Below are 14,537 nucleotides of genomic sequence, written 5' to 3' on the forward strand. Positions count from 1 at the left end.
TGCAATGAAATCATTTGCATATGTAGGCGACATCCAACATTAAAAGAGGCCTGGAATTTCTTCAGGAGATTCCCCCTCAGATAACATCAAACTCTCTCTCTCTCAAAGACCTAAGTAAACACGCAAAGTGCCTTTTTATGGCCAGAGAGAGCCCTGTATCATCCCAGATGCGATCCGTACCTTCCACCAGCGACATCCTAGATTCATGTTTATGACGACCTCTGACATGGCTTAAGAGACCCCTTTTTGCAGACTATCACTATTTCTGTATTAAATTGGGACATATATGCTTTCGTGTATTTCTAACTTCACATACAGACTTTTGCAGAGAACTGTTAACACCTTTAAATTTAATTACCATTTAAATGTTTGTGGTCCACACCGACAAAACGCTTAGAGGAACTAAGTGTCCTCTCAGCTGCTCCTCTCCCTGTCTGCCATCAAGATAAGCAGGATCATAAATATTCTAATGACCTGCTCTCACCTCTGAGAGGCTGGCAGAGACTTTCTCCTTTGTCCAGTCACAGAACTTCTAAAACTCATGTCTCAAAAATGTATTTTGTTATTCTGTGTTTACCAAAGATATAGTGAGATGTCAACATGCATTTTGAACCAACTCCCATTTTTCTAGCTGGTTTAAATCAAAAGTTAGTGAACTTATGGTTCATTGTCTTTCTAATTCATTTTGCTTCCACAGCTCAACATTGCCACCTTTTGACATCGGAATGCCATGACATTATCGAGGTTTTCACTGTATTAACCATAAAACTTTGCTTTATTCAGGTTTCAAAGACGTGGAAAACTGTTTTATTCCGCCTTGTATGAACGTATGTTACCATGTCTTCCCTGTGATACATATAATAACCATTAGAATGCACACGAACATATAAAATAGAAACTAGAACTCACATATTCTTAGATTAGCCTTAGTTTTATTTTATCTTTGATCGGTTCAAAATATATTGTAAGGATCATGGAGGAGTAAACAGATCGTTCTTTTGCGCGTTTTAATATTTTTAATTTTTATTTGATCTGGTTTCATCTCTCCCCTCTGAGCCCAAAGTGGGAGGTTCCCCCAGATTCAACGGAAGGCGCGCCTCAGCCGACACTTCCACGCCCCTTCTCAGAGAAAATCCTTAAAACCAGCCATTTTACGTTTCTCTCGCTCTTACGATTCTTCCTTTTCTCTTGCATTGTAACTCCCTATCCGAAACTAAGTCCGAGCGATTCTTTTGTTTTTCCTTTGGCGCCTTTTCTTTTTTCCCTTTACTCTAAAGCTTATCCTGGTTACAGAGCGGGCCTCTGCTAACCACGACTCTTAATCATTTTTCTTTAATCAAAGAATAGATATCTTCGCTCACTACCTAAACAAATAGAGCTACATTTTTGTTTGCCGACGATTTTTGATCAAGAACTAATTCAATCCCGTTTCACGGCTCCGACAGTTTTTTTTAGCGGCTCTTTATTCATCTGTTCTCCAGCCAAACCTGCCGACCAAGACAGACCAAGAGCCTGCGGTTTTGGTTTTGTTTATCAAGCTATTTTTCGGTCAAGTCAACCCCAACGAACTGTTCCTGCGTTCTCTCCACCATCTACTGAGATCCACCCAGCTGGCCCGAACCGAACCAGAGACGCTCAAAAGCATCAGCAGGCAGAACGCCAAGACGTTGCCATAGCGACAGACTTCACGGCCGAGGAATCCGCCGACCCATATAGTCCGGTCCGTTCAAGGCAACTCTGTCCCAGCCGAACCTCGGAGCAGCCATTCTCCAACAAAGTAAGCCAGCAAATGCATTGGTGTGATCTGAATTATTGGGTTGACGTCTTAAAATAGCTTGAAATCTTCCTTAAATAGCTTCCAAAATCTTCTTTTAATAACTCCGTTTAGTCACTTATCAGTCGTTCATTTTCCAAATTATTAATCATCTCGTCATACCTTCAGCGGTCTGATTACTCAGTCCATAATCCTAGTTAAAAATGCAAATCTGAATAATCATCACACACACACACACACACACACACACACACACCTATTATCACTCACGCACACACACACTTATCTCACACACAAACACCATTATGCTTATTACTGTATTAATCACTATTTTGTTATTAGTTTTAGTCAATAAATATCTTTCATTTAGACCAAAATTACAGTCTCTTTTGCGTTTATATGTGTTGACTGGGATCAATGTTTTTCGAGGATTCTCAACATTCAGATATTAGACTGACTAATCAAAATTTTCAATCAATTAGTAATATTTTTATTAAGGTTACTTAATAAATTTCCTGGCAAATTAGATGCCAGGTGGTGCCCCGATTAATAAACTACAATCAAAGAGTGCATACTTATTAAATTAACGTTTAATAAGGCAATATCGCTACACATACTTAGTAAATGTTTACTAACCATAACGGCAGTCATGTGGATATGTGCTGACTAACTGTTCAACTCACTACAGAGAATACAGGCATGTCCTGTACGATAATTTCCTTGTCACTCCCCGACTGTTTCGTTGTTCCGAATCTCCAGAAGAACACTACAAACACCATGAGGTGCACAAAACTGACAACTCCAAAAATTGCTGGTAGGAGTACTATTAAATCACATTTAACTTCCTGTGGCGCTGCCTCGTTCTGACTGCCAGCAGCATGCTGAGACTTCAACAGGGCAGGTAAATCTGAGAACAGACAAACACAGCCATTTTGACATTTCAGAGACAGGATGATTTTAAATAAACATTAATGAGCCAAAACATTATGACCACTCAAAGGAGAATTGCATCATTATCTCACGTCATGTTCTGGGATATATTAGATATTAAGGGGAGACACTACAGATGAATAGGGTAAAATTTTTACACAACAGATTTCATTTCCCCAGTTAACTATTTTTTGAGATGTGATCCAAAATGAGGTATTGTCTCATTAAATATAATTTGCATAATTGTCCAATATACAAAATGTGATCAAATAAACACCTAAATGTATATTTTATCAGGGGCTTTCAGCTCAGACATCTTTGATTTGTTCTATGGATATTTAAAAAAGCACCTGGGGAATTTTATGCTTGACACATGAAGTACTTACTGATATTTCTTATTTTTAAAAATTGTAGTTCATCTACTTTTCATGTAATTTTTTTACTACTTTCGCATGTGACAATATCTCAGGAACTCTAAAATAAATTATTTTCGAAATTTTAATGAGGATATTTAGAGGGCTGAAAAAAAAAGTTCTGACTTGGCAGTGTAGATGTGTAATATCTTGGTGACGTCTAAACATTTAGTGTCTGAAAGACTCCACACCTTCTAGACTGAGGAGGAAGAAGGCATTGTCTCCTTTGATGAAGTTCCTGCTCTTCAGTCTCCCGTGGGTGATGAAGGTCTTTGTTCCATAGCCTGGACCTCGATAGTAGTAACTGCCATCAGACTCTGTCACTTTAAAGCCCACTTTCTTTGGATCATCCCAGTACTTAATGCCTGAGAGACATAGGTGAACACAGCAACTCAATGAAAATCCAGTCAGCCAACAGGAACAGAATGACTTCAGGAAGCTGTAGACATTCAGATTTGAACTCTACCCCTTCTCTTACCATTAGAGAACATCTTGTTGGGGTCAGTGGTGACCATGAGGTGCATGTTCATGTGCTGCCTGATATCAGACTGTTGATCCATCAGGGCCATGGTTGCTTGATGCCAGCGACATGGCCATTTGAGGCGGTGGTCATTGGGGCCTGAGGTGAGGTAGAAGTAGGTGGCCAAGGAGCCTGGACGGTTTCTTCCATTTAGGTACACACCGACCTAAAGAGTTCACAGCAGTATGTAAGTAGAAGCAGTGACAGTGCTCAATATTTTGCTTTGGATTATTCATGAAATTATTTCAGCGCAGCTCAAATCTGTCAAAACATGTGGTGGTAAGTTCAATGTTTCCCAAACCCGATTCATGAAGGGCCCACTCTGAAACCCACAGGACCCAGAGGATCCATTGCTAGTGGTACAGACACCACAAGACACCCCCAGTTTTCTAGTGTCTATGGTCCCGTGGTTCAGGGCTGTTCTGGGGCACAAGAGGGACCTACATACATTTATTCAGGTGGTTTTACTGTTGTTGATTGGTGTGTACACATATACCATAATAGATTTACAGTTAAAACTTGTTGGCATCTGGTTAAATTAAGGAAGAATGCTGCTACAAAAGGTCTTCTACTCAGATACTACTACGGGCCCTGACAATTGAATCTTCTGCTTTTTACTTCTCTAGAATGAGAGAATGAAACATTTAAAAAAGGCGCTTACCTGGAAGGAGTAACCTGTTGGAGACAGAAACCGAGGGCTGTACAGTATGGTTCCTACTGGTGTTGTGGCCATGAGGTTGGTGATGTTGCGGATTTGCCAGATGTGCTGAGGACACTGTGTGGTTGACAGGTTGATGTCATCCAGAGATAGACCTCCCTTCGATGCACCATTTCCTCTCACCGCCTCAAAAACCACTCTGGCCTTCTGGGCTTTTTTCTTCACATTCAGGTTGACAGTATGCAGCTGCCAGGAGTTCATGACACCTCCTATGAAGAGAGCAGAGAGAATAGAGAAAATACACTGATCAGGCACAACACTATGACCACCTGCCTATTGTGTTGGTCCATTTTGACCCAGTAGGACATGGACACGACCTCTGGGGATGTCCTGTGGCACCAGGATGGTGGCAGTGAATTCTGTGGTTCTTATAGGTTTCAGGATGAGACCTACCTAGATCAGGCTTATCCTGGCACATCCTACAGATGCTCAATAAGATGTGGATCTGGGGAGTTTGGAACCCAGGTAAACAGCTTAGCTCTATCGTGTTCCCCAGGCCACTCCTGAGCAGTTTTGCGGTGTGTTGGGGTGCTTTGTTCTGCTGAGGGTGGCAACTGGCATGAAGGACTGCTGTTTCTGTAGGGGGTGGGGGGTTTGCTTGACCTCCATTGTTTAGGTGGGGCTAAACGATGGAGCATCCACATGAAAGTCAGAACTCAAGGTTTGCCAGCAGAACATTGTATTATAACAAGATGACTGATGTTACTCAGTTCACCTGTCAGGGGTCATAATGTTGTGGCTGATCAGTGTATATTACCTATTAATTTATTTGCATCTTTAAAATCGAGCACCAACATTTATAACTGAACGTAACTCCATTCAACTCAGATTGTCATGATTCCTCCCTCTCCTGCTCTGCAATCAGACTAATTACGATCAATGATCAGCGCAGCATAAAGCCTGATTCTTTCCTCCACTCCGATGCTGGTTCATTATCCCATCCTCTTTGCTACACAGCGCACACCATCTCCTGCACGTCGCTTCCTGGACTCTGTTTCACCACTGGATTACTTTCGTTACATCCCCGCTCCTCGGACCCGGTCGCCCCCCCGGATGATCTTGCCTGCTTCCCAGCCATCGCCACTCTTCCCCCACCGGCTCTGTCAGCTCTGCCCCTCTTCCGCCTTCCATTCACTGGACATGCAGTAAGCCACCTTCCCAGTTAGTTCTGTCATGTTTAGTTTTTACCTCGGCCATCTGGTCTGTCCTTGGTTTTGTTCAGTTCTGTTTAGTGTTATCTCAGCCATCTGGTCCACCCTTAGTTACCTTAGCTTTGTTTTCTCTTTCTGTTAATTCCCCTGCGCCTCCCTCCTGGAGTTTTATCACTATATATATATATATATATATATATATACATTAAATCCTTTTTTCATTTACCCACCTGCCTGTTTGCCTGCTGCTTGGGTTCACTCAGCCTTGTCCGTAACACAGATAATGATTATTTGTTGATAATGAAATCCACTAAATGACCACTAGGTGTCCCCAAAATCAGGAACTAATAGAGTCTTGCATTCTAACTGCATATCGTCCATCCATCCATTCTCTATACACCGCTTTATCCTCACTAGGGTCGCGGGGGGTGCTGGAGCCTATCTCAGCTGACTCGGGTGAAGGCAGGGGACACCCTGGACAGGTCGTCAGTCTGTCACAGGGCTACATATACAGACAAACACTCACACTCACATTCACACCTACGGGCAATTTAGAGTGATCAATTAACCTCAGCATATTTTTGGACTGTGGGAGGAAGCCGGAGTACCCGGAGAAAACCCACGCATGCACAGGGAGAACATGCAAACTCCATGCAGAAAGATCCCAGGCCCACCCTGGGATTTGAACCGGGGATCTTCTTGCTGCAAGGCGAAAGTGCTAACCACTATTGCACTACTACAACCACTGTGCAGCCCACTGCATATCGTACACTGTGCCGAGCACCGACGGTGCCGAAGGACCCTATTGAAACCCTAGGATTTTTTTTCTTCTTCTTCACTCTTTTCCCGTCTTTTCAAACTCCACTTTGGTGGCCTAGACATACCCCAAAATGCGTCAAACTTTGCATGCACATCAGGACTGGTGAAAAATTTGATATTTTATGACCAGTATATGCAACAGTCCTTCCTGATGAAAAGTTATCAAAATGCTTCGCAAAAGTCAAAGGGCGTGGCCATGGCGACTCCCAAAAATATTGATCCTTCGCCATCAAACAGGAAGTGTTGTCTAACTCACCTGAACAGGCTCCAATCTGCCTAAAATTGTACATGCATGATCAGAGTTCTGCCCTGATCACATTCACATGCAGATATACAGCCACAGTCATAGCGCCCCTAGTAGATGGAAGGAAATGCTCTATAACTAGCCTGTACATGCTGCGATCTTCTTGAAACTTTACATGTGTAATCAGAGTCCAGTCCTGAGCAAATCCATAGGCCAAAATACACTCTCCATTGCAGCGCCACCTGGTGGATGGACAGGAAAAGCTCTAAAACTAGCCTGAACATGTTCCAATCTGCCTGAAATGTTGCATGTGTGATCAGAGTCCACTCCTGATGGCATCCATAGGCCGACATACTCTCTTGGTCACAGCACCACCTGGTGAATGTGCGTGGATTCGCCGACCAGCAAGGATGCAAGGACCCGCCCAACGCTGCTTGTAGCTTTAATATTTATATTTTATTTAATTTGTTACCTGAAATGCTCTTGAAGAACTTCAGTTCACCACTGGAGCTGATACTGTCGTACTCCCGAACCCAGATATTGAGAACATCATCGGCTGAGCCAGTGTTATAGAGGAAGAACTGCAGACACTGAGCTCCAGGTTTGAGGTAAAACCAACGACTCTCCAGAAGAGCATGTTCACCGGTCTGAGCAGAGGCTGTGCTGAAGTGCATGAAGAAGCCTTTCCCTGGAAGAAATTCAGCCCCAGCAGTCTGTCATATTATAGCTGACTACTAATAAAACATTCAGGTTTGCATGATCACCAGTAAATGTCGAATAAATGGAGAATAACTTTATTTGAGGAATTCAAACAATTACCAGGTTTTATCATCTAAATGTAAAACAAATCTTTGTGCAATCTTGAGAAAATCTCCAGACGATAATGTTAATGTTTGTTTCTATCTACGAGTGAAGCAAATATAACCTCAAGTAGTAAATATAATATAAAAAACAATATAGAAAACCAATTTTCTTATATCAGTTCATGTGAAAAGAATGGATAGAGCTGCTTATTCCACAGATTTTCTTTCTGTCTTTCTTTCTTTCTTTCTTTCTTTCTTTCTTTCTTTCTTTGACAATGTATAACAACACTGACCTCAAAATTATGAGAACTATGAAATTCATTATCAAAGGATCTTCAGAGTCTTGTTTTAAAACTTCCCTTAAAACTTCTTTAAAGCATCAGTGCTCTCTTATTGTGTGGATTTTATTCTGTTCTTTTCCACTTTATTATATTTTTAATATAGTTTATTATGTCTGGTTGCATATTGTCCATTTTATCATTTGCATTGTGGTTATTTTAATACGTCTCTATATATTATTCTGTTTATATATTTGGTGTTTTGTCTGCTTGTTTTTTATTCCGTGTATGTTAATGTCTGCTTTGTGCAGCATCTTGGGACTTTGTAATGATAAAAATATATATATATATATATATATATATATAATTGTCATTAATAGTAGGTGTAATAGTAATATTAGTGTTATGGGATACAAACCACAATAATTGTCATATAATTGTTTCAGTGGGGTTTGCATTTTTGTTGCCTGCACAGGAGCTTTAAGGACAAAAAAGATATGTCTGCCTTTTTGCAAGATCAGTGGAAAAAATGTATCATTCAGTTAAACAATCGGTAGTTCATCTGAGCTGCTGAGTTATTACTGCACCTTATATTTCTGCAGTGTCATTTTATATCTCTGGAACCTTTTGGGCTTTTTGCTGGAATTTAGAATAAACTTTCATGACTCTGATGCTCAAATCTGACAACATGTATTTCTCATCACCTTTGCACTGTCCCATATTGGTGAAGTCGCTCTCAGGCCCTCCGGTCACAGAGCTGTGCCGCTCCCACTGGGTTGGATTGCTGGAATTCTGAATCATCCCGCAGATGTTCTCCTCCTCAAAGCTACAGCTGTCCACAAAGGTCAAAGACTTAGCTGTGGAGAGAAAATGGTCAGCTTTCAGCAACAAACCTTCAGTTCAGTAGACCAGGAACCTTGCAATGACACTGTTTGCCTAACACGGTTGATGCTCCTGTTGATGGTGATGCCATTTTAACAAATCATGTTTAAACGTTTCACTAATACATGATGAATCTAACAAGTATAGAGTTCAATTACTCCAGAGGCCAAATGTTTTGAGAGATCAAGGCTGAGCATTTTAACCCTGTGACATCTTCAGCCATGGTTTTTAGTTTGGAAAAAAGTCCTGCAAAAGCAAATTTTTAACCCCTTGTAATAATTCTGTGAATGCAGGGAGAATTTAGCAAGAGGAGAATTGAATCATACCAGAAATGAGACTTTCAAGCCATGTGACGTTTTAAAGGTCAATTAGCTGCATCAGTCTTTTCATATTTAAATATTCTGTCCCACAGTTTGGGCAGAATATATCTGCAGGAGAATTGCAAAGACAACACAATAATTGACTCTCCATGGGAATTCACGAGAAGAGGCTGATAGTCAGGCTTCATCTTAGAGCTTGGCCTGTTTGTAGCTTTATATTATTCGTATTTTCCCTTGCTTTGGGTTGTTGCTGCTGGTGTGAGTGAGGTTCAGATTCTGTGCCCTTGGCTGGAATCTGCCTGAAGCCTGTTGAGGTTTGTTTGTGTAATTTGGTGTTTTTAAGCATTTATTGCTGCCTTGGAGGTTCTGCGACTAAATGTGACTGGTTATCTTGGGCTTGGTCTTTAGTATTGACATTGATCTGTCATGTTAACTTGTAATGCAGTAATCTGTCTTCCTGAGTAAAAATGTTACATTCTTGATGGTATCAATCTCCAGGTATTCTGGTCTCTGGAAGTTGTGTTTTGTAATTCTCATCTGTGTTGAGACTCGCGATACATTTTGTCGATAAAATGTTCACATTGTATTCTATTTCAACAACAAACATTTGCATCACAAAACAACATTGTGTGTCATTTACAGTGTTTCTGTTGCTCTTTTGTTTGCTCTTTAGCAAATGTTAAGCAATGTATTTATTTCACTAGTGTTATTTTCACACTGACTGCATCACAACAGAACATATAAGTGGGTTTTATTTCTTGAGAGACAGCATTAAGTTAACTTGACATAAAGTCAAGAGGGGGGAAGCGATGTGGATGTTAAGTTGGTTAAACCTGCAGTGCAGAACATTCTCCTTTTTGTGGCAGTTAGAGGAATTACACAAACCCTGTTGACACATGCTTATAATGTACACTTTTCCTCCGATCACTCTCTTTCAGATTGTAATCCTTCCTCCTTTTCCCTATCTGGAGCATCAGTAAATTTTCTTTGATGCTATCTAGGTTTTTGCATTGCTGTAGCCCACAATGTTTCCATCATTTTTGGTGCACCAGCGCAAGAATGCCGCCACAGAAACAAGAATTAAAACTGATACACTGTGAAATACAGGTAGATTTACCAGGCACTGATAGGCTCTATCAGTAATGTGTGAAATTGTTTAGCCTGAATTTGCCAAGTCCCCACTCTAGCTGTACTAAAGTTTGTAAGAAAAAGCCACCAACATTTAAGTTGATGAACTCAATAATTTGTGAGCTTCCCAGTGGGTTTAATACTACATATGTGGTAAGTGTTGCTCAGGGCATCCCTCTTTACCTCCCAATATTTCAAACATACTTTGTGCAATGATTTTTCGATGACTCACTGCACTTGTACAGGAGGTTGAGCTTGGTGACGTCATTCGCACTGAAGCCCATCCTCTGACCAATCACGTCCGTGAACTGGGGGAGCTTGGTGACGATGGTTGGAAACCACAAGATGTTGAAGGAAGTGTTGCTGTAGTGCATCACAGAATCATAGTCGTAGGGAACGCCCAGAGCACTGGTCTCACGGACTACGAAGTTGTGTTTTTTACCTAAGAAAAGGAAAAATTCAGCCTTTATTGAAAAATGATTTTTACTAGAAGGAGACCATATTTAGAAAGCCACTGTCCGTCGCCTTGTGTAATGAGTAAATCCACATGCTAGATATATGGACATGCATGCACTAATTCCACACTAAATGAGCTGTAATTGAAGGCGTACCAGGTTCAATATGACCCCATATGATGTCAATGTAGTCATCTCGGTCAACTCTGGAATGCTCATGCCAAAAGCCCAGAGCATGAAGGAACTCGTGCTCAACAATTCCCAGATGATCACAGTTATTGCCAATGGACAGCCACTGTTGCTCCATTTTCTGATTGCCTACATAGGAGCTGCATCTGCAGGGAGGGAAAACAAGATACACATCAGCTGCTGTGGATGCTACATTTTCACTGTCACATTTGTATTGTCTTGTAAGTCGTTGTATGTCATTGTTTTCTATATAGACTCTGTAGAGCCAAGAAAACTGCAAAACTGGGTGATAATTCCTTGTTAGGCTGTCGCTACATGGTGACGCCTTTCAGCTTACACCTGGTCATTTGATCTGTTGTTGATATAAGAATATCTGTAAACGTGTTGTATAACCATTAAGCTTGGAATATTCCCTGAGATAGTTTAGATTCAGTTGCAGTTAGAGATTTGTCGATTAATCTACATGAACATTTCATTTAAGTTCCTTTTGGTTTTATACTTTTTGCCACTGTATATTTGCAGCACAGTAGGAAATGAAAACAGATTTCATATTATACATTATTACACAATTATACAGAAAAAAACAAGCATTTGTTACAATGAAGTCTTTAAGAAAACACAAAAAACAAACAACCGTTGGTTTAAGATATTGACACTAATGCACTTTAAAGTCAGCATCATTAAACATGCAGACTAGTCGTTGCACCCCTACAATGAACTCGGCTGCATAGTGTCATCAGAAGACATGAAAAAGTCAAAAACCATCTTAAGTGCCCATAAGTTGTTTTTTCTGTACTCACCCTCTGCCTTTGTACACATGGATATAGTGCTTCTCCCCTTTCCATGGTCTGAAGTCGATGCAGGTCTTCAGTCTGAACTGGTCGAATGCCTTTAGGACCACTCCCTTTGCATTCATATCTACATGTCACAAAGTGCAAGACAAAGAAACGTTACAAAAGTCATCTTGATTTGGTTCATGTCCATGGTGAGTGCTGTGAATGTGATTTTCCATATTGCCTTACCCAGAGTGTTGTTCAGATAGTAGGGGATGGTTGTTGGCCAGAGGTTATCTAATAATATGGAGTTTCTGGATTGTATCTGATGGAAATGAGGAATATAGTGATCTTGTAGAATTACCTTTATTGTCACATTTCCAAAAACGACAATCTGATTGCTCGCGTATTTATATAAACACAACCCTGGAAAAAAAAAAACAGCCTTTCTATGTAATTAACATCATTCGACATTATTTTCAAAAGGAGGGGGGGTCTATTTTTAAATTTTAGGAGTTTACTTGTTGAGACAAAAAGCCAGTGGCACTAATTCTCAGGCTGTTGCAGATGAGCAACAGATGGTATAATTGAAAGAACACCAGTCAAACGGCAGACAGTGAAAAAGAAAGCAGAAAACATGGTGGATGTATGGCATTTGTCTTACTTTGTGACATTTTCTTTTAAGCAAAAAATACAAATATACATAACATCATACATTAGGTATGAAAAAGCTGTTTGCATGCATTAAAGTGGCTATTTATTTTTGTCTTTCGTTTTCAGTTATCCACGTGAACACACAATAACAACCAAATTCAAATTTACATTCCTGACAGATTCTGTTGCATGCATATAAAATGTAATTTAACTGTACCATGTATTATGTATTAACTTATGCCATGTATTTTCTCACATAAAAATCACTTCATGCACCAAGTCAAACATATAATATGATACACAAATAAGCCTTAATATTCAGGCTCCAAACACTGTCAGCAATAGAGTCACTGCTGTCTCTGCATATTGACTTACTTCATCTTGTATAATATCTCCTTCCAGCAGGTCTGTTCCTGCCGCTGAAAAGAAAAACTGAGCTCACTGACCAGAGACCTCAGAGACACATTATATAGCAAAAGCAAACAAATATAATGAGAGCTGGCAAACCTTTATTAATGTTCAAGATGTCCCAGTCATGCCCTTCATCAACATCAGTTTCTGGAAGAAGGAATCAGTAATAATAAGATTATATCACCATGTACAGCGGTCTCAAGTAGAAATTGTTTTTAAATTGCAGTTGTTTCTGTATTTTCAGCCATATTCAGACTGATCATTCTTTAACCTAGGGCTGCACAATTTTTTGACAATCAATCCTGGTCATAATTTTGGCTTCCCACAATTACACAAACATGATCGGCTGCAACATTGTTTCAACTTGGGTAATTCTGACATAAGAATGCCCTATATGCTTTTTTCATTGTAATACAGTAACTGATTGGAGACCGGAGGCTTCTCTGTGCTCAGCCCCACAGCTAAGGTCAACCATAGCTTGGAAATGAGGTGTTTAGGGAACATCTGTAAATTTCAGTGTCTCTCCAAAAGCAAGGCCTTTTTGGATACAATATTATTTATATTCTGAATGTTAAGTCTTATTTTGAAGGAAAGATTTGCACATTAGGAATGTAGCACAACACTGAAGTGAAAGCAATGCTGCCTTACTTAAATGGGAAATTGCAAGTAATATATTTTGCTGCACCTTTCTCTCCGTGGGACAATAATATGCAGCTCAGGATAATATAAAAGAGGTATCGTGAGTTCAGTGCTGCTGTAAAATACCATAAATAGAGTGAAGCAAGGCCTTGAATGTAGGAATGTCTAAAATGTCCTACATTTACCATAAGCATCAGCAACAACAGAAACTTATTGTTTGACTCACCTCTTTCACCTGTTTGTTCGGCTGCTGTCTGTAAGTAAATGAGAAGTTACAACAATCAGTTGGTTGAATATGCTGACATCTTGCTTTCCTCCTAAGTAGAGAACTCCACATTAAATTATTTGCGATGGAGATGGTTCTGATTGATCCACATGCACAGTGTTACACTCACCAATCCGAGGCCTAAGAGCAGAACGATCCACCTGAGCGCCATGACTTCACCTGCAGAGTCACTTTGACTGCAGCCCTGCAAGATGTTTTTGTACAGACGTTCATCCAGCAGTCCCATGAACCTGTCATTTTTATGACTTGGGTTCTCAGAAATTACATGGTTGTCTAATCAATTTTGAATTCAGTAGTCATAATTAGCTCATCTGAGAGTTGCCACCATGCTAATAATAATGATAAAGTGTTGCAGGTAGTTAAAAAAGTCCAAACATACAATGCAGACTCAGATATACGGGCATGACCTTCTGTAGCTGAGTCTCAGACACAGCTTTAATCTGTGAACAGCAGATGATCCATACGTCCATACATCTATCAGGGCTATATGGTTCTATGGAAGAGTGCTAAGTTGAAATGCAAAATAAACGGGTCCCAAATTTTGTGGAATTTTCCAATTGATCCTCTGGGAAATACTTTATTTCTCAAATTTCAGAAATAACATAAGTTCACCGAGCCAAATCGTAGCTGTCGACGGATCAGGAGATTTCCACTGTAAAATTATTCTTCTATGCTGCAGAAGGGATGCAAAAGCAAAAACATTTTGCTTAGTAGTGGCCATTTACATTTTAACACCTAATACCACAAAGATGGCCATTTTTGCAGAGGGTTTCACTTCGGTGTCAAATGCATTATTCAAAGTTTTACAAACAGATGACCAAAACTCTTTTAAAAGGAAAGGATTTGCAGCTAAATATTCACTTTAATTAATCGATTATAAGTCTATCTATTCCAGTACTTTTGACCACAGAAAAATTCAGTGCTATCTTCTAAGTTGTGTATGAGGCCCAGACATAAATACCTCGAAGTAAAAGCTGAAATGTTGATCTCTTGTCTCATATTCATCGTTTGAAATCCAACGAAAATGTTTTCAGTTGACAACAAAAATAAAAGAATCGGCTTTACTGTTCCAATACGTTTGGAGGGGAGTGGATGCTTATAAGCACAACTTAGGTGTTTAAAAGAGATCTCAATACTATTGCAAATCATC

The 14,537-nt window shown here is 40.0% G+C and overlaps 1 protein-coding gene across 1 annotated transcript; it reads right to left on the minus strand.

Annotated features, from left to right (window-relative positions):
• Positions 1 to 3,265: 3,265 nt before the first annotated feature.
• On the minus strand, positions 3,266 to 13,538 carry LOC110966437 (meprin A subunit beta-like). The gene is made up of 13 exons (XM_022215837.2): positions 13,497 to 13,538; positions 13,328 to 13,355; positions 12,559 to 12,609; positions 12,427 to 12,470; positions 11,647 to 11,722; positions 11,425 to 11,542; positions 10,592 to 10,770; positions 10,213 to 10,422; positions 8,355 to 8,507; positions 7,042 to 7,257; positions 4,299 to 4,564; positions 3,596 to 3,803; positions 3,266 to 3,482 (listed from the first exon to the last, which is right to left on the minus strand). The coding sequence occupies exons 1-13, from the start codon at positions 13,536 to 13,538 to the stop codon at positions 3,286 to 3,288; spliced, it is 1,788 nt and encodes a 595-aa protein (XP_022071529.2). The 3' UTR covers positions 3,266 to 3,285.
• Between the last annotated feature and the right edge of the window lie 999 nt (positions 13,539 to 14,537).

The sequence above is a fragment of the Acanthochromis polyacanthus genome, chromosome 4, assembly GCF_021347895.1.
Source record: "Acanthochromis polyacanthus isolate Apoly-LR-REF ecotype Palm Island chromosome 4, KAUST_Apoly_ChrSc, whole genome shotgun sequence".
Classification (NCBI taxonomy): domain Eukaryota; kingdom Metazoa; phylum Chordata; class Actinopteri; family Pomacentridae; genus Acanthochromis; species Acanthochromis polyacanthus.